The sequence below is a fragment of the Branchiostoma floridae genome, unplaced genomic scaffold, assembly GCF_000003815.2.
Source record: "Branchiostoma floridae strain S238N-H82 unplaced genomic scaffold, Bfl_VNyyK Sc7u5tJ_1417, whole genome shotgun sequence".
In the NCBI taxonomy this organism is placed as follows: domain Eukaryota; kingdom Metazoa; phylum Chordata; class Leptocardii; order Amphioxiformes; family Branchiostomatidae; genus Branchiostoma; species Branchiostoma floridae.
In genome coordinates, this window is record NW_023365713.1 from 1 (window position 1) to 27,989 (window position 27,989).

The 27,989-nt window shown below is 38.3% G+C and overlaps 1 protein-coding gene across 1 annotated transcript; it reads left to right on the forward strand.

The window, feature by feature from the left end:
• Positions 1 to 5,601: 5,601 nt before the first annotated feature.
• Positions 5,602 to 27,917, forward strand: LOC118407520 (neurogenic locus notch homolog protein 1-like). The gene is made up of 14 exons (XM_035807999.1): positions 5,602 to 5,667; positions 21,011 to 21,074; positions 21,365 to 21,502; positions 22,031 to 22,159; positions 23,276 to 23,389; positions 23,861 to 24,085; positions 24,698 to 25,070; positions 25,208 to 25,329; positions 25,447 to 25,611; positions 25,781 to 25,845; positions 26,122 to 26,232; positions 26,667 to 26,774; positions 27,062 to 27,224; positions 27,742 to 27,917. Exons 1-14 carry the CDS (start codon positions 5,602 to 5,604, stop codon positions 27,915 to 27,917), a joined length of 2,019 nt encoding a protein of 672 aa, XP_035663892.1.
• The last annotated feature ends 72 nt before the right edge of the window (positions 27,918 to 27,989 follow it).

Genomic DNA, 27,989 nt, shown 5'->3' on the forward strand with positions numbered 1-27,989 from the left:
ATTGGTTTACCCTCTGGAAATGCGCACTTTGGATTGTGCTAGTAGCAGTATAGAAGCTCATAGTAAGGACACAATGTTGTCAATATTTTATGGCTTGTGTGTGGATAAAAATATGTGACCTTAAATAAAGCCTGCTGTCTGAAATAATGCGCTTTGCATTCGCTGCATGTACGTAACTGTTCTAACTTTCATAATTAACAATATGAGGAACACCTGCCTGTCTGACAGTTGACACCTGTCCATCCCGGTCTACAGTCACACCGGTAACCGCTGGTAAGGTCTCGGCAGGTCCCATCATTCTGGCACGGATTACTGTCACACTCGTTCGATTCTAAAATGAAAATTAAAGACAAAACTATAAGTTATATGATTGTGAATGATATTACCTGCTCTATAAAAACACCAGGTTACTATGACACTGGGGCATTGTAATGAAAACAGTAACGTATATTTTGATTAGAGTTTTTATGATTAACTTATACCTGGCAAACGAAAATGCCACCAAGTATGCAAAGGGTACCATGTGGTGCGAAGAGATATATTTTAATACATTGAGCACTTCTCAGCGAGTTTACTTACAGCAATTCAAGCACTATACACAACTTACATTATCATCAAATTGTAAAGACAGTTTTGTACTGATGGTCACAGGGTTATCCGATAATAACGATTTGTCTTAAAACTGAAGCGAAGTTTAAAATATTGCCAATGCATTTTTTCTGACAAAAAAATATAGGGGAAGTCCACAGCTGTAACATATGTTGTCATTGACGACTGCACTGCTTGGACACCTAAAAATTGAGCCTGTTGCGTGTTTCAAAGTTACTCTTTTATAATTACCTGTACAGTACCCTGACCCGGTCATTTGATAGCCAGCGCGGCAGGTGCAACGGTAGCTTCCGAAGGTGTTCACACAGTTGTGCTGGCAGCCTCCGTTGTTTCCGTAACATTCGTTGTAATCTTGGCAAGGAAAAATGTCAAATCAGACTAAATGTGTCGTCTTACAGAAACTGGTCCCTTTTTTCCAGCAATGCAATTAATCGAGTGTTTTTTATCCATGTTCATTGGTGCAAATGAGCAGTGGTATACACAATTTGTCTTCTGTGTGGAATGGAGGGTGGTAGAAATTGTAAAACTCTTATAAGTAATAGCCTTTATTACACATTCATGCCCTTTTGGGCTTATTACAGGCATATAGATACAAAAGGTCGTAATACAGTAAACATGGTTTCTAATACTAATCTAAAACATGGCTTCTAAAACTGTTCTAATAATTTTTTTCGGCTTCTTATCGTTTCTTAGTAATGTTAAAAATCCAGCTTGACATGTGTTATATCACTTGCCATTCGAGAATTAACAAAGAAAACTGTTTCAATTCTTTACATCCATGTCCACAATACTTGTTGTAACCGCATCACAATTCATTACATTGACCGTTAACAAAGAATATTGTAAACCATTACTGTCACACCAACCTGACTGACAGTTGGTGCCCCTCCATCCAGGTCTACAGTCACATCTGTAGCTGTTGGTGAGATCTCGGCAGGTCCCGCCATGACGGCATGGATTGCTGGCACACTCATTGATTTCTGGTCAAGATAACAACAAATAGAAAAATTCAATTCATACAAACGCGTTTGAAGGTCCTGAAAGTCCCTCTACAAGAATGAAGTAATCTAGATGAAGCAGAAACAAATGTCTACAAAGTGTTGGGTACAGATTCTAATTTACCTCTTGTGGTATTGGATTAAAAAATCACTAATTGCCCACAGAACCAAGATCTACGAAACAGCACATAACAGATATCATTTGTAATATGTTATTCAAATGATACAAGTTCTGTATAATATACACTACACTATTAAAGATAGAGAATGACCCACAAGGAAAAACTTGCAATGTTACATTGATAAACAATATTTGTAATTAATATTGGCATTATAAAAACATCAGTATTGGAAGAAAAGAAAGATACATGCTGTTATCTTACAGAGATGCATTCATGTTAGATACATGTATAAACAAATGGTAATAGTTAAGGCGTATGGCAAATGTTCATCCCTTAACAAAGACTGAAGCTGTTCAGTGGAAATTTTTGGGTAAGCCAATTTTTTTTTTGTGTTGAAACGTATATGTCTATCAATGACTTATTCCTTGAGTTGGCTGTTGCTATGGAATAAACGTTTTCTGTTAGATACTCACCCCGGCAGGATCTTGACCCAGACAGTTGGTACCCGGTCCGACAGGTACAAATGTAGTCCCCGACAGTGTTCCGACAGTTATGATCACAGCCCCCGTTGTTGCTGGAACACTCGTTGTAGTCTTGGTGAAAATAAAAAAATTGATTAGATCCATAATAATTAAGATTAACAGGCATTTCTGCCAAAACATTCAAATTACATTTTTTAGATTTTTTTAGTCTTCTTCCAAAGCATTTTTATTTTCAAAACCAGCTTCACAAAACGAAATAATCCATTTTGTAAATGACCCACTCAAGAATATTGCTCAAGCATATGTCAACGACCTATTCGCACCGGACCTTCAAATTTGTTTTACAATAAAGAATATAAATCTGAAAGCTATAAAATTAATCTGCTTTGTTTATCAATTTTTCTCGACTAATATATCTTCATCTGCCTTGAAACGACAATCAGCTGATTGGGATTAAGAAATTTGAAAAGTATTTCTTTACATGGCCAGTTTACCAATTATTCTTACACAGTCTATATTTTCCTAATTACCGCAAAACTTCCAGGATCCACCGTATCCGAAACCGGTTGTGTACCCGAAATATTGGATGTCAACCGGGTTAGGATCTGTCCACCGCATGATCCAGTCAGAGTGTCCAAACTTGCCGACAGTTATTGTTCCCCCTGAAGACCATTTTACCCAAAAGCCTCTGTACGATGATGACGAAAGAATGCCTGGATGTAAGAGAGACAATGCCGTTTAACTATGTTATCCTTATTAGTCCAAGTCAATTCACGAAATAATGTTAGTTAGCTAGCTTCACCAACTGGACAAAGCTTTGTTTTGTGGTACGGTGAGGTCACATATTTGTTGTAGGTCGACGTAAGATTTGATATCGAAGGATTGCAAACAGGCTGTGACGGAACCAAGGAAGTAAAAACCTCATTGGACAGAACGAACCACAAACATGGATCTAAGACATATTTTTGTACGACGCATGCACTACTATCCGAAGAATTTCCTTAGATTTAGGTCCTACGACAATCACACGAGTGGTTTCTTCCTTTCATTTCTTCAATACGGAATGGTACGTTTTTATGTTTTATATGTCACAGAGCAGTTATCTATCAAGCAAAGCGATATTTATAATTCCATCAGACTACTGGATACCACTTTTTTCCATAGAAAAAAATGTAATAACATTACCTGGTGTCCTCACTTCCACCATGCTGGTTCCTTGCTTCTTTCGGCGGATGGCTGACCATTGATTGCGCCAACCACCAATAACGATTTCGTACATTGGGTCGGAGTCACGGTTATGGGGCGATAAAGCAATGTGTACGTCACTTCCGGCTCTAACTTCAAACGTGAAGGGCGACCCAGGAACCGTGAATTGTTTCCATCGGTGTCGATACAAGCCGCTGTCTGTGATGGCAGTAGCCACGAGATCACAGGAATTGATGACGTAACCTATTGGTAAAACCCGAGAAGAATTTTGTTTGCCAACAAGTGTCAAAATGTGCGACTACGGTCAGCTAATATTTTTATGGCCAACTTCCTGTTATTCAAATAGGTTAAAATCGCGCATGCATTCTGGTACATATCGATCCTTAATAACGCCGCACACTTTTTTGTCATGTACAATTTGGTAATGGAATTTTTAAAGACTGTACGTCAAGCTATGTATCAGATATATACCAAGCTAAATCAAAATCTATGTGATCTACATATGTGTAGTGGATGTCCCCTCGCTCTGTCATCAGATGCGTGCATTATAAAGGAGATGATATCATCGACGTACAAGGGAGGGCGTTCTTTGCCGAGGTTTATTTAGTTTGCATGGGATAGTTTTATCGTAAAATAAACTTTCCGGTCCCAAGACCTACATTTTTCATGTGTTTTGGGTAGATTTATTTTTTTACTGACCTAATCCATGTATAACTTGGTCGATTCCAAGTTATTGCAAGTTTTAGTTGTGCGAATATTGATCTTTTCTATTGTTTGCAACAAAAAAGGAATACACTGACCTGGATAATTTACCGTCTCCTAATAATCATCTAGACATCAACGCTATTCAGTTGATTTATAAATTCTGAATTTGCCTTACAGCACTGTTTGATTAAAAGAACCAAGAATGTCATTGTCATTGTAATGTCAAGTAGTTGATAGTTAAACATTATACATGGTTTGCTAGAAAATTCGTGTACTTACTTGGTGAGCAAGAAACACTCACAGCACTGTTTGGCTGGAACCCGGTGTGGCCATGGGAGAGAAACCATGTACCGGACGTGTCGTCAGGGTACATGCTAGTGTCCCGAAGGTACATCCCCACAGTATCACTCCCCACGATGGGACCAACATTCCAGTCTCTGAACGATGCGTCGTAGTACAGGTAGTCCCTACGTGAGGACTGATACACCGGGCGACCATCGTGAGTCTGAGCCGTCATGGTGTAGGTTGTCATTCGGGTGGTTTGGTACGAGGTCGACCCAGAAATGCGGACTGTTTGGCAACCGGTACCTGATGGCACAAACATAACATAGCATGTATAAATATGAATAAATGAATGAATGATTGAAAGAATAAATGAACGAGTGATTATGACTGATTAAAACTTTTTTCTAATCATTTTCTGTCTTGGGACCCAAACATCTTGAGTTCAAAAGAAGACAAAATCGGATTCCCCAAATGGTGATTATAAGTTTGTGTACGCAAAAACAACATCAAATTTATTAAAGGGCCTTGACAATGTGCTCAAAGGTCCCGTATAGCAAATTTCAGGTGATAGTAAATATTTGGAATAAATATTAGAACACAGGGGCCAAGCGTAAGATGTATATTTTGCCTGCTCCACCCTAAGAAATGTTAGGGGAAAAGTGTAAGTCGTTTCTCCCAACAATACAAGAGGAAAAAAAAACTAATTAAAACACCCATAGCTCGGAGTGAAATAAATAAAATGCCTGTGCTATAGGATCAAATAAAGTCAGAAAAGCCATATTTGTGAGAGGATACTGTGTATATTTTCCCTTGCGAAAGCGGAATGTTCAATATCAACATTTTGCAAAAAAAAACTATCCCAACATAACCCAACTTTCAAAATGGAATATTCTGAATTTGAAACCCATCCAAGACGGACTATTTCGGGTTACATCCCCCCTTATCTTTGCCAAAGCTGTCCCCATACCAAGTACCATATCATTTGCACTATAAGTAACTAATGACGCAAGAATCCAAAATATACGAGGCTGAAAACAGACTAAGTTGAGTCAATTTCACCAGAATAAAGAACACTTATATGTAACATGATGTGACTACCAATTAGAAATTTTTGACAGTTTGTCCCACTATCACCATTTACGATTTAATGTTAGTGCATAGCAGCATTGCTAGATAAATTTCAAGAGATACAAAATGGCTTTACCCAATGTGGGAACCAGCAGAGAGAAGACGGTGGACAAGAGCAAGGAAGCCTTCATGGTTTGCGATGTTCCTCACCTGGAAGCAACTTATGTTGTAGTGTACGATCATGAATCATGATTATATTACATTACTATGTGAATATTTTAATCTGTTAAGGAATCGTCCCTAAGTCCAAACTTATTATCATTAAAGGTTAAATAAAGGTTGAAAAAAATCTAGATATGCATTAACCAACATCTACAATGATAGGTATAGGGCGAAAAAGCAACATACCTGTTATTATCATTTTGACATCAAAATACTTTACACTTTGGTGATAAATACAAGCTGTCAAGCATACGACAACTACAAGACTCACCTCTTTGCAGGTTTTCTGATGTATGCTCCGCTTGGTTCTCCCTGGACCTTCTACTGCTGCAAACGCAATAGTTCTATATATAAATTCAGTGTGAAGCATATGTTGATAAGGAAATATCAGTCCATGTACGTTTAAGTTTGACAAACATTTCCGTCTACACCAACCCAAAACAGATGTGGCCTCTTTCATCGCTACCAATTTTGAACGAATTGCAAACATCACTAGTTAGAACATCCATGTTCAAAATTAGAAATTCCGTGGTAAATTAGGACGAAAGTGGTTTCATACTTTATATACAGGACGTAGGTACATATTATGAAAGGGTGTGGAACCTCTTGTACTTTGTAACATCTGGATTGTGCCATATCGTTACACGTTCCACAATAGGTTTGTGTACCATCCAAAGGCTAAGTTTTTGGCAAGCTCAAAATTTTCACGAAATAAACTGCGTGTACATTGAACTTTTAAATGTCAACTGAACCAAGATATTGGACACGAGAAGAGAAAAAAAAATACTAACAAGTCTTCAACTACAACCATGCTGGCATAGATTCTACATTACACGTGACATTTTACATTCGTACCTTGATACTTGTTCTGCATGTAGATAGTACAGTCTTGTTCGTTTACAATGTATTATCAGCTAATTTAAAATATGTGCGAAGGTATTTCGTCTATTCTTTATGTGCTTGTGACAAACACAAATTTATAACAAACGTTCCACAAAGTAACCGGCCATATGCTTCCTTTTTCACCATAAAACAACAGCGTAACAAGGTTTGCTGGTTATATGTTTCAGAATTAATATTTTCTCAATTTTTATAACAAAATTATATATTTTAAATTAATAGTAAACCAATGCAACTTTTATCTACCATCAAGGTCTGAAAATGTATTGAATGACAGAACTTTTCTTACCTCACTTCCCGACAGACTGAAGACTGTGTCGTGTGGCTCTAACTAAGCCTTCTCATTCAAGAGTAGATCACACAAGGAAATGTCATAGGACGAAAATGACACGTGTAGCTATAAGTATCCATATGATAGCAGAGTTGATACATTTTTATTATGTTCCCCATTGGGAAAAAACAATATTGACCGAGTGTTTGATGTTGCAAATACTTTACGAATTTCATTTATTCATCTAGTGGCCAGTCAGTCAATATACACCTGTTTTTAATGATAAAAAATAAACTAATGAAATGTCAAGCAAATAGAAAACATTTCAACTATTATTGGCTGATGCAGATCAAATGCACCTACGTCCTGGATATCAAGTATGTGACTATTGGTATCCTAGTATACTTCGGAATTCGACGTATATGCTGGGCTGTAGTGTTTATAAAGCTTTTATGGGCACAATGTGCTCCAGATGTTAATAATAATAAATAAAAAAGTGTTTTCATGAAGTACATTTACGTCCTAGATTATGTAATATGCAACCACGGGGTTCTAACTTTAAGGATTTCATAAAAGTCAAATTTTTAGTATCGGTGTTTATAAACTCGTTGTGGAACATGAAGGTGCGCGCTTCTAAAATTATATATTGGGAACACTATTTTGCTGAAAGTTCCAGAATAGCTTTCACGGCACGAAAAACGGTATTTAAGCGTGCTGAAATCATACGTAATGTTGACGTATTTTCCTTCTTTACGGATCTATACACCACTTATACGAGTACGTAAATATTGCCTTTAAGTGCTCTTTTGGTAGGTCCGTGTTAGTCCTTATTTTCCGGTTTTCCAGTTGTCTTTCAGCAGCTTAAAGATGTCGTAAATGATTTTTAAAACCCCCTTAAAACTTGTTTAATGTTCACGTTTATTTGATCGTAAACTTCTTTACGTTTCATATACGTGTGCATTAAGAGGATTATAACGTGTGTTTAGGTGCCTTTTCAGCAGCTTAAAGTTGCCATAAAAACTTATTAAAACGCCCTTAAGACATGTTTAAACTTCACGTTTATTTGATCTAAAGCTTCTTTACGTCTCATATACGTGTGCATTAAGTGGATTATAACGTGTGTTTAGGTGCCTTTTCAACAGCTTAAAGTTGCCATAAATACTTATTAAAACGCTCGTAAGACATGTTTAAACTTCACGTTCATTTGATCTAAAGCCTATTTACGCCTCATATACGTGTGCATTAAGTGGATTATAACATGTGTTTAGGTGCCTTTTCAGCAGCGAAAAGTTGCCATAAATACCTATCAAAACGCCCTTAAGACATGTTTAAACTTCACGTTTATTTGATCTAAAGGCTCTTTACGTCTCATATACGTGTGCATTAAGAGGATTTAATGTGTCTATATTTTTTTAGCAGCTAAAAGATGTCATAAATACATACTAAAACACCCTTAAGACATGTTTAAAGTTCCCTATCTACGTCTCATATACGTGTGTATTAAGGTGATTATAAGGTGTGGATAAGTCCCATTTTAGCAGAATAATCATAAACACATTTTTAAAGCAAGAAAATACAATGGATGAAACTTTGAAATTTTATTGAATTACGAGAAAATATTACATGGAAAAGTACAAAAAGGCTACAGCCTACTAGGTATTTGTGGCCTTTTATTCTGATGTAGTCGGCAGTTGAAGCAATCACAACGGCTTTGCAATTCCGTGCAGTATCCAAGTCCACAGTCCCATTTCCAGTGTCGGGCGAAGCGTCTCGGCGTAAGTTCAAAAGAGCACACAGTTCCATCTGGCCACCACGGGAATAAGAATCCGGTAAGATCTAGAGTAGTGGCCGATATGACTCGTGTTGTTGGATGGTCTTGGATTTAATATGTAGACGCGAAACATGTTCAGCTTGCAGTCTCGGCTTCTATTAATCCGGAGGGTACAAGGGCCGCGATTTCCCATTCTGTGTCGATTTCCAACAACAACAACTTGTACAGAATGATAGCCACCTCCTGTCTTTGCGTCAAATTCCGTCACCGGGGGTCCTAGGCGGTAAAAGCGGTGTCACGGCCACAACTTGCGGGTTAGAACAGGTCCAAACTTTCTTCAATACTTCTCTTCAAATGAACGCCTGGAAAATAACCGTCCGTGCCGTATGACCGGTAAATTTGAACCCCCCTCTCTTTTCTGCCATTGGATACATTCTATCACATGATACAGCCACAGACGGAGCGGCGTGCACCCCATGCCCATTAACATTTCATATACGTCTTAGCAACTTATAAGCTAAACGGGGGAGGTCTCCCCTAGTTCGCTTAAACTGCGCGGATTCAAAGATTAAACATGCCTGATGTTTTACAGAAATACGCAACATTTCATATACGTCTTAGCAACTTATAAGCTAAGCGGGGGAGGTCTCCCCTAGTTCGCTTAAACTGCGCGGATTCAATGATTAAACATGCCTTATGTTTTACAGAAATACGCAACATTTCATATACGTCTTAGCAACTTATAAGCTAAGCGGGGGAGGTCTCTCCTTCTTTGCGTAAACGGTGGTTCGAGATACATGCCGCATATTCAACAGAAAAACGCAACATTTTATATAATGTAAGGGAGCGCATATATGCTAAACGTGAGAGGTCTACCCTGTTCGAATTAAAACTCGCTCACAGAAAGATTGAATACGTCATATGTTTTCGGAAAAGCTAAACAAAACACAGAAGAATGTTGTATTTGACTTTGCTGAGGTATTAACATAACATTTTGTACCAGAAAACGCAATTGTCAGTTTTGACTGTAAATCTTGACACTGTTATAAAACAGATGACGCGATGCTTTATCTTTCACCAGACAAAGGCTTATTATATTTGACATAACCGAGGTAAGTTTGGTAAACATGTATTTTGTAACAGAGAAACGGCAATTGTCAGTTTTGACAGAAAATATCACCATAGTAGTAAAACAGTAAAACGGATTATTTTTTCATAACTTTTTGAGACATTTAAGTTGTCTTTTCGGCAGACTAAAATACATGTAAAATTCACGTAAACAAACACGACAGATTAAGTTACATTTACAAACGCTGAAAGTTTACGTAAAGGCCAGATGTATGTTTCCGATGCCTTTAATAGATCTTAAAATCTGCTGAAATATTTCTCCGCCTTTAAGGGCTTTATACGTATCTCTGAAACTTTGCTTAAATAGTTGTTTTCGTGCTGTGTTTGTAAACAGAGCTCAAATATTGAATTCTATGTATGGTCTGACATTTACACAAAGAGAAGTGTTATGCATTGGACTTTTTCATGACATATTTGATGCCAAAAGAGGAAATCAAATAGTACAAGTGATCCACTAAAAGCCTTATTTCGTGAATCCCACATCACTCGGGTCATTTCAAATTCGTGGATCAATGTCTTGAGCACATTTACCAAGTCATTCTCATTCATACAGGGCATATAAAAAGTATGAAAGTTGTACATAAACAGTTTGAGACCTCTAAAAAGAAGGAATATTCTATTTTTTATTATCAATTCTATCCGAATATGTTGGCATTCAAGAAAGATGAGCAAGTATATAATGAATTTCAGAAATTATCATCTTGTATTGCTCTACACGGCAATCCACCATTTCACGTCGTCGAGGGAGGCAATGTGCATTAAGATCCAAGGTTGTTACTAACGCAAATAAATATGGTTCTAAAAGTACATTTACCCATAACTACCCTTCTATTAGAAGCATTGTACATGTGAACTGCACAAGTATCAAATTGAATGACCCAAGAAAAGTTTACTGAATTTTTTGCTCAAAGGCAATGGCATATCATACTAGCGTTTTAAAATTGTACATACGTATGACCTTTGAAGAACATATTGAATGGACCAAGTAGATTTTGTTATATTTCTATCCACATACTACGACATACTATTGATATCGTACAGAAAGGCAGCTAATCGTATACCACACGGTATCGAGCATGGATTCATGAAGAAAAAAGATCGGTGTCATTACAATTATAAAACTATTATTTTCACAATATCTTGTAAACCAACTTTTCAGGATGTGCTCAATTCCTTCATTTCGAATTATTGTTGCTAACTTGTAATTAGTATCAAAAGCTACAATTCGCCCTAATTCGGAGTTTAAAAAAAGTCAAGCAATATCCAGGTTTTGAAAACGAAATTATACATATAATGTTAAGTTTTCTTATTCTATTTTGCCATTTCTGTGTGCATGAAAAACATATGGAGGCTCAAGTATCACAATTTGTTCCCTGCAGGATGTGCAAACACCACTAGTGAGTTCAAAGGTTACTTTTAATATATAATATTAGGTTGGTATATATTTCACTAACGTTTGATAAAAACACTTACTTTTTTCAATAAGGAACATCTGGGGCCTCTTATATGCATAATGGATATCATAAAAACACTTAGGTATTTTATATTAGAAACATCTGGAACTTACCATATCCCCTAAAAGCTTTATAAACACAGCTAATTAAAATTTCTATACTGAAACGCCGGATTCCAAGGTACGCTTGGATACCAATGACCACATACTTGATATCCAGGACGTAGGTTCATTTGATCTGCATCATCCAATAATGGTTGAAATGTTTTTGTTTGCTTGATACTTTAAAGTTTATATAATATGAGGTAAGGCTACGTACTTAGAATAAAGGAAATACGCATAATGCATGCCCTATGAAAGTTAATGATATATTAATTTTTTAGATTTCTAGAGCTTCTTGTATCTCTGCATTTGTCACAACACACTCCAGTTTATTACAATAATCAAGAGTTGAATTTTGCGGGATCAAAAGAATTCAGAACCTTCAAATATGATGCTTCTGACGTAAATGAATATCATAAAACACTTGTGCTATTTCCTGTTAGAAACATCTGGAACCTCTTACATCCCATAAAAAACACAAACACAGCTATTGAAAATATCTATACTCAAACGCCGGATTCCAAGGTACCCTTGGATACCAATGGCCACATACATGATATCATGGACAAAGGTTTATTTGATCCCTTCATCCAATAATAGTTGAAGTGTTTTCTATTTGCTTGAGACTTCAGCAGTTCCTTCATCTCCCATTATCAAAAACAGCTAAAGACTGACCACTTCATACATGTATGAAATTCATAAGGCACGTTGAGTGTTTATAACTTACACCTCTCGTTCACGGTAAATATTGTTTTCTTCAAACATGGGGAACATAAAATATATGTAATAACTCTGCTATTATTGGTATTGATACTTACGTTGAAGATGTGGGCACTCATACTATTTCCGTACGGTGGCATTTCCTTGTATGCTCTACACTTGCGATGAGTATATAAGAATGCAAGTTTTCTCTATCAGCAGGAGGCTCGGTGAGAGCCACGCGATACGGTCTTCAGCTACGTCTGGTAGACACTGAGGTAAGCAATGTTCTGTCGCTTTATACATTTTCAGATGATGGGTAGCATTGCATTGATTTACCATTTTTAAATGAACACCTTCTGTTTCTGTAATTTAGATGAACATTAATTCAAAACTGACTTGTATCCTGCAAAACTTCTTTTGCACTATTGTATATGGTAAAATCAAGAATAGAGTAGTATTTTTTTGGCTAAGCGTTGATGTCATTTTTTGTCATAAGCTAGTAAAGTAATAGTAGCGTGCAAATTACTTAAAATGCACCTTCCAAATATCACATAGGCTAAGCTTGGGAAATTATTTCCAAAACTTGTTGAGAGCAAATAGTTACCTTGCTTGATGTATTTTTACGCAGAAAAAAAGTTAAAATAGAGTAGGTTTTTTTTCATGTCATTCATGTTCTCCAATTGCACAGAAAGAGTATGGATGGAATCAATTCAATGCTACATTGTTTTAAACTTCATTTCAATACTACATTGCGAAATACCTTGGGGCCTCAATGTCAGAGTTACACACGGTGTATATCTGTTTCGAAATCTTGGTATAACTGCCCTTCAATATAACCAGCTTGTATGACGCTATGTAGGCTTGCAAATGTGCTTAACAGTTAAACTCATGCATTTTCCTTGACGCTAAATTGTGAGCTTTGGGATTCCTATGAGCTTAGGTGACTGGGAGGTGGTAATATTGTTTTGGTTTACCTAGAGGTTACGGTCTGGCATTATGGAAGGTTTTGAGAATTGTTCCGAGCAGCCTTAATCTAGCTGTAGTTTTATTGTAAAATTATCTTCTCATCATTCACAGTGTAGACAGTGTAAACAGGTGTAGACACTGTGAATAGTTGAAATGTTTTCTGTTTGCATAAAACTTCAGCAGTTCCTTTATCTGTCATATCAATAATAACAGCTGTAGATTGGCTACTTCATGGTTTTGTGAAATTTGCAAGGGTGGGTTAGGTGTTTATAACTTTTTATACCTGGCCACAGTTATTGTGTGTGATATTTTATATTGACAATAGATTTATATGATACCTTTTGTATCGCTGCATGTCACGTAGCAGTTTTATTACAAACACCACTCTTGATTTCAGTAGTCAAAAGAATCCAAAGAACTCAGTGATCGCGTGTCTGATATCTACAACGCAAATGCATAACATGAAAAGTCGTTTTATTGGAAACATCTGGAACCTTTTATATCATATAATCACTGTCTAAACATTGTCGCTTAAAATGTCTATACTCATACACTCATATTATCATGCATCCTTAGATACAATTTTTTCTTAGTTACTTCATATCCAGGACTAGGGTTTATTTGATCTGCATCATACAATTATTAATAGTTGAAATGTTTTCTGTTTGCTTAAAACTTCAGCAGTTCCTTTATCTGTCATATCAATAATAACAGCTGTAGATTGGCTAGTTCATGGCTTTATGAAATTCCCAAGGACAGTTAAGTGTTTACTACCTCTAGATCTGGCACTTGGTATGGGTAAATATCTAGTAAGCGGTCGATATACTACAATTGTGTTACCTTTGCCATTATTTGTTTACTTACGTTGAATATATGGACACACATGCAATTTCCGTACGGTGGTATTTTCTTGTATGCCCTACACTTCGGATGAGTGTATGTGGATGCTTAGCTTTATTTCGAGGCACAATGAAAACCATTGCAGTACTCGTTAACTACGATTAACTCTATAGCATTCATAGCTTAAATCACATCAATCCTGGACAGATACATCTGGTGTCTATCCATCAAGCATACTGTAGGCATATTTATAAAATATATCAAGTGTCTGTCAGGGTCAATGCTCTTGTTTCTCATTCCTTATCTAGTTGGCCTTCAACAGCTAGAATAGTTATAAAGGACGCGTTTTGTCAATTCTGTATTGTGGAAGCTGTTTTTAGAAGTGAATAATGATATGCCCTACTCTACAGGCAACGAGCGTGCATTGCAGGTAGAACAGGGCGAGACCAAGTCCATGCCCGTTTCTACCATGAATATTTGGCAGAGCAAGCTGTTATACGTAAGAAGTCAAATTTTCTTACACTTATTTTGACGCCATGGGATTTGGTCAATTCAGCAATGTTCTCACTTGGCAAGGTACTTTGTAATTATTTGGCCTGTATCTGAGTATTTGATTAAACTTGGGCCTGAATAAGCAATTAGCCCCATAGGGTTGCCTACAAGAATAACTAAATTACTTAAATTGCAGGTCTTTGGGGCACTTTTTGTCCTTTTGATGACAGTCCGAGGAACGACCGGGGGTAAGGATTTTACTTTGAGTTACGAAAATGCCGATCTCTTTGTTAGGCCATGTTGCTTTGATCATATGGATGACATCCTCTTGGAACTCCAAAACTGATGCGAGCGAGCGAACAACAAAAAGTTTGGCCAAAAAAATAAGTATGAAATCTAAGTGGTCAGGAAGGTTGAACATACATGTAGGACTAAAAACACAAAGTATGGTATACCAAAAATTGAGACCTGAATATTCTGTACTATGGTACCTACCCCTACCAACAATAGTTTTTTTTCTGTTCTTTCACATTTCATTCTTTGACTTTATTTTCTCATTCTATGGCATTAGTTATATGTTTTCTGATACTTAGTTTCAATCTACGGCATATATGTGCTCATTTTACAGCTGCTTTGCACAATTTACTGTGTGGTCAAAAACATTTTTTTTGAAGCGGCCGAAAATTGATGCGAGCGCGGATGTCATCCATTGAACCAAATCAACAAGGTCTGATTACTTCATAAATCACGTATTATGCAACGTGATAAATGTACTGCAAAAATGGCTATTAGAAATTAGTCGGAAATGCATGTCCTAACATTTAAGTGCACAGTTGCATTGTGTGTATAACTGTACAGGATATATTGTAGTATAAGTATGGTGATTATGGTTTATCCAGGTCTTTTTCTTATAGAAAAATAATGCATGATTCGGAACTCCAGCTTAAATTTGTGCCACGATTAAGACCACGGCCACGAAGAAAGTGGTTTAAATAGCAACCGAGCGTGCCACCATGTAGTCTTTGATAACATGTTTTTACGTTAAAATGTTCTTATAATATTACAGTCGTTCTCCTTGCAATTTTGTTCCCGAAAAACTTTTTTTGGGCAATCTTAGCTAATTTTGTAGGTAAATGTCTTAGGTAAGTAGTAATGTAGCGTACTTCATATCTAGTAAATAGCGAAGAAAACATCAACCAACGGTAAGGCTTGATACAGTCATTACTGTAAATAATTTTGTTCAAACTATTTTGGCTCAGCTTGCACCAGGTCAAGTTGACCGAAAAGTGTATTTCGAGCAATGCACAGCGTACAAAAGAAGTAGCATTTGCAATGTGATTTGACTCATTAGAAGGACTGGCTTTATCAACCCGACAAAATCCTCGGAACTGACTGTGCAGTGCGGTTTGGGCTGATTTTATAAATATTTCATGTCCCCTCAACAGCCACTTCAGGGGGTAAAACTCCACCAGGGGCTATAATTTCTTCGAACCCATCAACTGAATACTAATGGTGTGATGCATTTTTTTCAAAAACCATAAATAATACATGATTCTTTTTAACTGGCGTTCAAATTTTGCATATTTCAATAAGAATGCGCCAGTATTTTCTACGAGGCAGTATTTCATGAATCAAGAACAACAATTGAAGATAGGTAAAAGGCACTCAAAACGGGCTGAATACTAAGTTTCTTCCGTTGAATATCATTTATCCTCAAGTAAATTGTGACTTAACATTTTTGTTCATCGACCCGTAGCATCTACAGTGCACATCCAAACAGGAAACAGCTATCATTGGTGGTTCGGCCGGGAAACACAGATTGATCTACGGCTAACTGTAGTACAGTCGGATGGGTCACAAAGAACATTCCTTTGTGATTTTACTTGCGGTTCTTGGCACAATCGTTGCCGACCAGGACAGTAAGTATTTTTCAAGTAATTGTTAAACTTCAATTACTGTAGTTGATGATTGAGGACAATGTCCTGATGGAGTCGTGTAAATATAGACAGTGCAAATCAGTTTTCCTTCCACAATAATGCCCTAGCAGTTCTAAATTCAGCATGGCAGGAAATGCCTCTAAGAGACTGTGTCTCCTTAAAAGACTTAGATTTAACTTACCATGTAATGACCTGAAAACAATCTACACTGGGGTTTATCAGGCGCGCAGATGTCATCCATAAAATTAAATCAGTGTGGCCTTATCTAGAAATGCTTCTAAGGTGCCCGAAATTAACCTACCATCATCTGAGTTATAGCTACGAACGCACAGGCACAACCGCAATACCATCATGGAATGTGAGCCTTCACAGAGCTAATGAGATGATACTTGCTAGTGTACTCGTATGTAGGTTGAGGGCATGTGCTTCTAAGAGCATCTAATCAAAGAAGACCGGGATCGAGGTCTCCCAGCAAATGCGCAATGGAATTAAGTATCTAAGATATATATAGATTAGCGAAACACAGTTGTTTTTATGGGTGACACCAGACAAAACATAAGTAAAATTGAAAAGCAGAATACGAAAATATGTATACATAAAGGTTAAGGATATCATCCAAAAAAGGAATACTGTAGGAAACCATGGCCAGAATTAAAAAGAAAACACTACACTTGGTACACAAGGCATGCTTAAAGTTTATGTATTTGAACTTTTAATTCACAACCTACAACTTACTATATTTCAGTGTCGACACAGTTTCCTGTGCCAATCTTAACGGCGTCTTGAGGAGTGTGTATTTGGGAATCACCCGTGAACAGCACTTTTGGCATTCGGATTGGAGGGTTGATTGGGTATACTTTGTGTGGCATATCATATGTAACTCTATCGGGTTATAGACATTACGATTAATACATATGTCACTTTTTATCTTTATGACAAGAAAAATCTATTCCTCGATTATTCAAATAATGTTCACAAACGTTAAAATCGTCAGAATCCTGCAATACCGCTTACTCTCTCTCTCTAAATTTCTTCCCTTTCTGTCTATCTTTTCATCCTTATCTACATGTATATCTATATCTGTATCTGTATAAATGCATTTTTCAAGCACAATGCGTTTAGAAATTTAACCCTGGTTAGTTCCATAATCATTGTTCTTTTCTCGGAAGGTAAGAGTGATTTACAACGGAGACCACTACTTCCTGCCCTACTGGGGACGACCCTTATACCCAGGTCAACACGAAATCAATTTTGTCTCAGGTGGGTTGAAAATTTAACGATCGCATATGGCGAAGGCGGACAAAACCTGAAAGCTTAGGGCACAAAATATTTCGCTAAGATGTTAGACCCGAGAGATACTCGCCAAAAAAACTAAAAAATAAACATCATCTTGGTCATAATGAACCGATCCTGAAGCACGGCTCTTTGTTAAATTCGATCATGGCTCTGTTTCGAACGACGCCGACGCCTTAAAACAGTAGGACAGAACTAGGCGCCGCCGCTATTCAGCTGATAATACCGACTCACAACTGACTTCGGTTTAGCCTTTTCCCCCTGAATTCATTTTAGAACAGGCTAAAATAATGCGCTGCCTTCTTTGTGTAGGCTACATTTCCTGGGTTCTGTCATTTGAAGAAGGATAAAAGGGCGTTATAAATTTGGTCAAAGCGGAAGCGGCCGCTTAGTTGCTGGTGGGAAGGAGTGTCCAGTTTCTGACATGCGGTTGATGCACGTGTATAGCAGGGCACGTATAGTTGTGACAGATGTTCTACTGCATTTTTGCATGCATTACAGCTGCATGTATGCTCATGACAAAAACGAAAACACCAGTACGAAGAAAGCAGCACGGCACTCGTTGATATGGAGCTTTTACTACACGCCATTTATAAGAAAATCGGATCCGCTAATGCAGAGTCCTGCTAATGCTTAAGTCCCGTCTCTTTTAGACGCACCCTGCTTTACACGAGCATCCTGTCCTCCAACAATGTAATGCTATGCAGTGAGATACGGCCTTTATTTTCATTTCTTATTAGTGATTTTTGATGATTCAAGGTGGTATCTCACTGCATTTGGGGCACTGGTGCTCCATTGCGGGGTTCGTTCACTGCGGTCGTGTTGCTTTTTGCCGATTTTTTTAAATTTTTATCTTGAAATTTTGCCTTAGACAAAAAAGGAAATTCGTTCTTTATCTCTAGAATTCGTATCTTTCGAACCCTGCACCGGTGCCGCAAGTGCAGTGATATGCTTAGCGGGGTTCTAAAGATTCTCAGCGAATTCCAGAGATAAAGAACGAATTTTCTTACATTTTCTTATATATATAATATTGTGTTGTCTTCTAAGTCATAATTTTACGAATTACGTAATATTCAAATAACCTGTAAGGTGGTGTCAGAAATTTTACCAAGAAAAACTGTTTTGGTAAAACAGCAAACAACACTAGAAAGGCCGACATTTGCTTGGGAGCAAATACAGCATATTTCAGCCATCTCCCTCCTCATGTAACGATAGACTGTTCCAAAATCACCCATGTGCAAAAATGGAACACTTCTGCTTAAAATGACTTCTAACTACTAATCACACTTATGAGCAAAAATGAATCTTACAAAACCCCCGTCAAGAATGGACTCTTCTAGTGCACCCCATGTAGAAAGGTATAATAGACGACTCCAAAAACACTTCCGCTAAGAAACAGAATTTTGAATCATCAGCCGTCCAAAACCATATTTGAAAAAAAAAAACCTCTGTGCAAGAATCGACTCTGCCTGTTATACCCCTATGTAAAGTGGAGCGATCCAAAAATACATCAGCTAAAATAGGACATCGACATAATCACCAAAGTCCACAAAATGAATTTAGAAAAATACTCCCTTCGTCGAAGAATGGAATCTCCCAGCACACCCTGTTTAAAATTGCACAATAGACAAGTCCAGAAATACTCACAGTACATTGCCTTTTGTATAATAAGCAACCCAGTCCAAAACTGAATTTTAAAAAAGTCCCCCGTGCATGAATGGACTCTTCCAGATAACACCAGACTTGCTGATTGGCTGCCAAATCCTCCTCATGTTCAGTCTTCAGGTGGGGGTCAACTTCCATTCAACAAATGGAATTCGGAATCATCACCCATGTCCAAAACTGATTTTTTTTTAAATCCCCCCTATGTGCAAAAATGGACTGTCCCAGTAGTAGTCTTATGTCAAGTGGTTCAGTGAAAAAACACTTCCGCTAAAAAAACAATGGCATTATCACCAAAGTCTAAAAGTAAATTTTAAAAAACACCCCCTGTCCAACAATGGACTCTTCCAGCAAAATGAGCTCGCTCATTGGCTGGTCATTAATTGGATTTACCTTGTCCTCCAACCACCTGGATGTCTATGGACTAGGTAGGTAGGTAGATAATTGGATCTACCTGACACACCTGTGGCCCTGACACACCAGAATGACCTAGAGGTCGTTGACCTCGGCACTTCAACCTTACATATCCAAAACTCTCCCACAAAAACCTCCTTAAGGAGCCATTTTGAAGTGATTTATACCAAATATTATACATGGATCCTTTGAATAAGTATCTAGGGCACCTCTGTCCCAAATTTCAGGTCATTTGGATGTAATACCATGGTACAGGGGGACAAATTATACAGCTTTGGTCGAAAAGTTGCAATAAAACCTCAATAAAATCATTTAAGGAGCAGATATGAAAAAAATGAAAAAAACACATTTGGGTATTAGCCCACTCTACCCTTGTGCCAAATTCCAAGTCATTTGGTCAAGGAACGGCGGAGATGAATCGCTTTGAAAATTTGACAGGAGAAAGAAAGAAAGAAAGAAACATTACGAATACAATATATTTCACCATACCTATGGTATGGCTGAAATATAAAAAACAGAAAAGCTTGTTTGTCGCACGAGATGTAGATAGGTCTAGCTGAGCAATAGTTAAGCAAAAGTCCAATCTACAGGACAAAATTACAATAAACCTACCAAGGCATAATATCACACAGATATAGTCCTAAATTGGACTCCCCGACGTGCGTCAGAGGTCAGGAAGAATCGGTACCATAGTTCATCACCCTTGACCTCAATCAAATTGTTATTGCAGCAAGGACGTGTACTCAACCATCAGCACCCAGGTATGGATACTACAGCGGCGGAACGAGTCACAACACCCTTGGGTACCCACGGTGCTACCCAGGATACCAACTGACGTCGTCTTCTGACAGGAGCTATATCTGCTATGGAGGTTACCGATACCCAAAAAACCCAAGTGTGACATGCGGTATGATGATATTGCAATGCTCTAAATGAAATTTTTGTATCATTAACTTAGTGTTTCATTGTGTTTGTTCATGATTGGTTGGACGTTTTATGTATCGAAACCAAACGTAGGTGACAGATACAGGACACTAATCGGAACAACTAGTTGCGTTTTAGAGTAAGTCACTTTAAGACTACATGACTCAAATGTTAAATAATAATCTTATTACCTGGATGTCTAACCTTCATCGACGTAATTAACGACGTGTTTTGTCTTATATTTGAAGCCCTTATTACACTTAAGTTATCATGTTAGAATTTATCATTTGCATGTCTATATAAATATGGGCAATTATACCCCTGTCTCACATTCAGGACTTCTCTAACATTGCCCATTATTACAGCTCAGCGCATTACATTTCATGTAAACTGTAAACTATTGTTTTTAAGTCACCGGATGTGCAAGTAATCCATGTCGAAATGGTGGATCCTGTCAGAATCTGAATAACGGGTACAGATGTGACTGTGGCCCAGAATGGACAGGTGTCAACTGCGAAACAGGTAGATTAATTATTATCTTTGTGAGTGCCCGAAAAAGTATAACAGGTCCAGCATATTACGAAATTCTGTCAAAGTCAAAGACCGTATTTCATGACCTTTAAAAACACTTTTCACATGTATTCGAATCGTTCGTCCCTTAGGATTTCTGAGACATGTCTGGTAAAGTTTCGAATAATAACATGGCAGTGATAGATTTGATGATGCATGTTGATAGTTAAGCCGGATGTACACCGCCATTTTATTTTTCCTATTCAAGTTTTGAATATTTTACATCATTGTTTCAATTCCAGATGTAAATGAATGCGACATCAACGATGGACAGGGTCCTTGTGACCCTCACAACGGGATCTGCCGAAATTTACCAGGAAGCTATCGCTGCTGGTGCAAAATTGGATTTGAGCTGAAGGACGATCAGCACGGGTGCAAAGGTATGCCAGAGAGTTATACAGGGTAAGATTAATCTAAACGTAAAAGTGTTTCTATAATTTTTTTTTTATTTCTACCTTTAGGCCCGATTATGCACAGGCCTACCTAAGCTGCCTTGTTTGGATTCACTGACAACTAGGTCCAGGTTCAGTTCCGGACCTCGATCCGGACCTGATCCTCTGGACCTGAACTGTAACTGTACCTGGATTTTCTGTACCGGTACCCACCCCTTATTCCAACCATTGGGAGATCGGGGTGCCATGTTCGGTTTGATATGCATGACGAGGCCATGCACTTCTTTTAAACAGGACGTTAAGTTCCAAATCATCATTAACAAATATCATTTCGACTCGGGAGCTTTAAAAACGTATTTATACCAGTAGCACTTGATATCAAGGGGAACAACGAAAATACAATTGATATTACACCAACCGATCCGAATAAATCATTTTCAATACATCAGGTACTTATTGTTTTCATATATCCTTGCTTTCTTCTTGGTGTGCTTTTATGCTGACATTTTTTTTTAGATGTTGATGAGTGCCTCGACAACTCGGGAAGAGGTCCATGTGATCACATCTGTACGGACATGTTTGGGAGTTACCGCTGTTCTTGTAGAAACGGGAACGAACTAGGAGCTGATGGCTTCTCATGTGTTGGTACGTACATACGTACCTCTGCAAAATTGAATGGAAAAAGTTCACATTGGTTATCTTTTAGCTGTAGCTGTATGTCACTAAATTGTAACAAATTTGAGAATTTTCCGATATGTATTTTTTTTTATATTTCAGCCATACCATAGGTATGGTGAAATATATTGTATTCGTAATGTTTCTTTCTTTCTTTCTTCTTTCTCCTGTCAAATCTTCAAATCGAATCAATTCCGCCATTTTTTGACCGAAATTTGGCACAAAGGTAGAGTAAGCCAATACCCCCAGGTGTTTTTTTCATTTTTTTCATATCTGCCTTAAAATGATTTTATTGAGGTTTTTGTCAATTTTTATGTATATTTCGGGCTCCTGTACCCTGGTATTACAGCCGAATGACATGAAATTTGGTACAGAGGTGCCTTGATCATATGCTCACCTAGATTCAATAACAGTTTTGGCATACGGTACAACAAAATGCTTAATTTTGCGATTTTTGGCCATTTTTTGACCAAAAAAGGACATTTGTGGCTCCTGTAGCCTCGTTTTACAACCAAATGATCTGAAATTTGGTATAAAAGTGCCCTTCAATTATGTCCACATAAATTCAATAAAAGTTTTCCCATACGGTAGAAAAAAATGCTTAATTTTGCGATTTTTGGCCATTTTTTTACCAAAAAAGGACATTTGTGGCTCCTGTAGCCTCGTTTTACAACCAAATGATCTGAAATTTTGTATAAAAGTGCCCTTTAATTATGTGCACATAAATTCAATACAAGTTTTCCCATACGGTACAACAAAATGCTTAATTTTGCGATTTTATGGCCTTTTTTGACAAAATTTGGACATTTTTGGCTCCTGTTCCCTCGATTTACAACCTAATGACCCGTAAATTGGTAAAGGGGTGCTCTAGATATCTATTCAAATGACCCATGTATAATTTTTGGCATGGACCACTTTAAAATGATATATTTGGGATTTCTTTGGTCATTTTCCAATGGCCAAAGGGGTCAACGACCTCAAGGCCTATTGTTGCATGAGGGAGATGGCTGAAATATGCTGTATTTGCTCTCAAGCAAATGTCGGCCTTTCTAGTTTTAAATAATTTCACAACCTCTATTTCTATAGATGCTGATAACTGTCGGTTTAACCCTTGTGAGAATGGAGCAACCTGCCTTTCTGGAAGTGGAAACTACACTTGCGAATGTGCACGCGGATTCAAGGGCGACAACTGTGAATTCGGTAAGGCATTTAACATGTTTCTATATTTACGCATTCTGACTATGCTAAATAAATAACCACAATATAATATGTTGATTATGACTTACGCTCTGTTTAAATCTCAGCATACTGATATCCGGAGTCTGTTTGTTATTGTTATTTGGTATACCAGCTACTCTCTTCGCAACCAGGGGCTGAATTACCAGGAGCTTACAATAGCGGGGCTAAATCACAAGCGAAGTGTTTAGAGCGGCTGGCAATTCAATGCTAACTCAAGTGATCTCAATAAGAATGCCGCAAGGTTCTTCATTGGCTGCCATTCGGCGCCACTCAGATGACCCCAATACGAATTTCAAAGTAATTGCCGTAGATGCGGCCATAGAACTGTAGGTTTGAAGTAAGCGTCACTGTAACACAAAAGTAATAAGAACAATACACTTAAATGTTCTTGCACTTTGATAATAATGGCATATTTTCTACGAATCTATCCAGCTCCATGCAGTGAGGACTATGAACCACCTGAGCACGGGTCGGCCACGTGTGCTGATGTTTCAACCGGCGGGAAATTCTGCACGGTCACCTGTGAGGCCCAACACGACTTCGCCTGCCGACCTGCGGACGGTTACAGCTGTGACGAGGCGGGCAACTGGCACGAGGTCGGACGATCAGGCTGCGCCGGTAGACTGAGCGAAGATGCTCCGTGGCCAGATTGTTCTCGTGAGTGATTTTTTTTACCGCAAATGCCCCATAAAAACCTTTGTTAGTCTATTGCTAAGTATTATTTAACAACTTTAACTTGATTTTACAGTAAAAGCCGCTTAATTGCACGTCCTATTTGCCAGTGAATTTCGTGCCATTATCCGGCTGTTGCAATACTGCGAAGTTATCTAACTGGACCGCACCGGTTTGGGGTTTGTATATTTAGTGCAGTTAACAGAAGTGTGCGTTAATCTGTTGTGCAATAAACTGGCTTCTACTGTATCTGACAAAAAAAGCCTTTTAACACTATTTTACGAAGAACAGTAAATTCTTAGAATATGAGAGAATACATGTATGAAAAATGTTTTGTGTCATACAAACCGTAGGAAAACAAGAACGTCGTGGTAAAACACGATCTTTGCAAAACTTCCACGTTCAATTTTGATTTTTCTAATATCAATCAACTGGTATTGCCAGTCTTTCACTGAATTGCCGTATTTTTAATATACATATTTTTTTCAAAGTAAATTTTTCAAAGACAAAATCCCATATTGCCTATGAATTCTAATGTCTGCACTTACAGCTTTTGTCGATGCATATTCATGCGCCAGTCATACTACTGTTCTTCAGGGACATATCGTCAGGGGTTTCCTCGAATGAAAAGCGAAGTAGATTTCTACTACGACGGAGACTGTCAGAGCAATATTGCAAACATCATCCAGATGTTCGACCGCCTTTTCAACACCCTCGGCGGAGCAGCAACGTCGGGATCAGGAAGGTGCAACATCGAAAACATCAACGTCGCCTGTGGGGAGTCTGTTCGCTCATCAACAGCAGCCAAGAACGCCCGATCTGGCCGTGGCTTCGTTGTGGAGTTTGATGTCGTCGCTGTTAGCACATTGCCACCTGACCAGATCACTGAAGCCGATCAGTCTGACCTCATGTTCCTACTTGGAGACACTACCTACGAAATTGAAGACAAGATCAACTTTGGAGAATTCAGGTATTTTTTTTTGTATTCTACGTGGTAGCCTTTACATCGCTAATATTTGGACCATTTGTGGTAAGTTTCCTTTATATCCCAGCAAATTGATATCTTTGCAGTCTGTTCTTAACCAATTATGGCAACGTATTTTTCAGCATGACCATTGACGGCCAGAGGGCAGAAGGGGCATCTTTTGCGATGACTTCGCCTCCAGTATACGAAGCGGACTGTCAAGATGGACAAATGACTGTGATTGAGAACTTGTCAGCTTACTGCCGTTAGTATACTTTCTGGTTACCCAGTTTTTGCCATAACTTTGCTTTCACCACTGCCAACTACAAGAACGAGGCTCATATTTCATCAACTTATTGTTCTTCTTTTTGGTCAATCGAAGTGGACTGCCCAAGAGGAACTTACATGCCGGCTGACAACACCTCCTGTGTGAAGTGTGACTACCAGGAGTACCAGGACAAGGAGGGACAGTCTACCTGCAAGTCTTGTCCTGCTGGGACAAACGCCGTCTTCAGAGGGGCAAAGGACATCATGGACTGCACGGCCCGTATGTAGCCAATCCGTATATTCTAGTGCACAAGTACACAATATACCTCAAAGACATTGAAAAATTAAACAATTATTGATTAAACCAATTGAATCACTTTGTCTTCTCGGTAGAGATGGCCAATACTTTAACATGCCTTAAAATTTTATTGTACATTTCTCCCATCCAGAATGTATTGGAGGCGAAGCACCTTGCACAGACTGTCATCTGGTTAGTGGAAGTTTCCGCTGCAAGGTAAGTGTTACCTATTGCATTGTGCTTAACCAGATTGTATAATATATATTATGCCTGCTTGCAACATCACATAGGCTCCACTAGACATATCTCATGCATACTAGTTGATAATAAGAAACGCAATCAGATTTGAAATACTAAGGACATCAAGAACACCAGTTTATCATTAACTGCATGCATATTTTGCATAAATCTGCAATACCCAATTTGACCTGATAATACAAGATACATTAGATAAAACTTTATACTCTTTGTGTATTATCTACATTCCTCCAGTGTGCCGCTGGCTGGGCAGGCTCCAGTGATGGACTGGTCTGTGGACGTGATGATGACATGGACGGCTTTTCTGATGTCTCCATCTCGTGTGGGAATGAGACCTGTATCATTGTAAGTTACCTGTAATGGAAGCATATGCACGCCAGAAATATGTGGATTATATATTCAGACCAATAAATGAGACGAAAAGGCTATATACCTCTTGTGTTTAGATAAGATATTACATAAGGCCGTTTGGTCTTCAATTGATTGGACTTACAACTGAACAAAAAAATTCTAGCACATCCGTGTTTGAAGGGTTGGCATAATGACGGTTCAGTCTACTCTTCAAGAAGATGTTAGGCTCCCCACGCAGTTTTTTTGCCGTTTTTTTTGTCAAGAGACATCAACAAAATGGTGCAAAATAAAAAGCCCGATGAAAACGCCTAACAAGCCAAAGCCAAGCCTGCTTGGAGAGTAGTTCCAGTCCATGTCGCCCTGGGTAACACTTTCAACCAGAAGTTTCAGCCAGTTTGTTTAGTATGTTGTTGCAATGCTGTTTCCAGGACAACTGCCCTGGTGTCCCCAACCCTGACCAACCAGACATGGATGGTGATGGGAAAGGAGATGCTTGTGACGAGGACATCGACGGTGATGGAGTCCTGAACGACCAGGTAACAGCCATTTTAACAAGCATGCTCAATACAACGTCATAATTGACCACTTCTTGGAATTGAAGTAATTTGGTTAAGAGCCTTGCAGACTGTATGTGGGAAATCATCGAGAGAGTTCTATTCTTTTTACAATGACTGGTATTTTCATTTGGGACTGCATTTTGTCCTTTTTATTATACAATGTTTGGCGAAGCAGTTCGATCTCCGTAAAAGTAGCCATTACTTCTTGTATGAACCTTGTATGGAAATTGCGGTGTTCACATTCTAACATATTTCTGTTCTTTCAGGACAACTGCCCTCTGATCCCCAACCCAGACCAGATCGACTCGGACGGTGATGGAGTTGGCAGCATGTGTGACAACTGTGTCTCCACACCCAACCCTGACCAGGCCAACAGTGACGACACCGAGGCTGGGGATGCGTGTGAGAGAGCATTGGAAGATGTCATCGGTACGTTGACGAAAACTTGTGGGGTTGGGTCGACGTTGGGACGACGAAACACATTTCTTTTCAACCTGTCCCTTCTACGATCAAGAAAGCATAGAGCTATCTAAAGAGGCCAAAAAATTCCAGACCAATCTTTCCACACTTACAGACAGAAAAAAAACCCTACTCTTAACAGAAAAAAACACACATTGAAAAGGTGGGATTCGTCTTCTTCTGTCTCAGAAAAAGAAAAACCTAATACGACACAATTAAGCGTTAGACTTTAGACTAGAGTAGTTGCTTACTATACTGTTTACCATTGTCATTTTTGTCACTTGCAATTAGCTCTCGAGCAAGAACTTGCCATAAACTTATCATTGATAAAACATCTATTTCTATTTATTTTACTTTGTGCTTTAGTAAAAGATACGGGAAGAGGAAGAAATTAAGAAAAGAAAGAAAGGAGATACAGAAAGACTCAATAGACTTAAATAAAGATATAAGGTTAATTGTAAACTACTGATTATTAACTTTGCTACAGCTAACCTCTGCGAGAATCTACCCGATGGGACCTTCCACGCCCACCCGTACGACTGCTCCATGTACGTGCAGTGCCACCAGGCGGGACATGATGCTGTGTTCACCTGCCCTCCCGATACTCGCTGGAGTCAGGAAGAGCTCACCTGTGCTAGTTGGGACCAGGTCACTTGTGACTAGCAACGGTATGCACGACAAAATGTGGCAAAGAGATAAAACTTGGGGGTAGTATTGTTTGAAAATACGATGTTT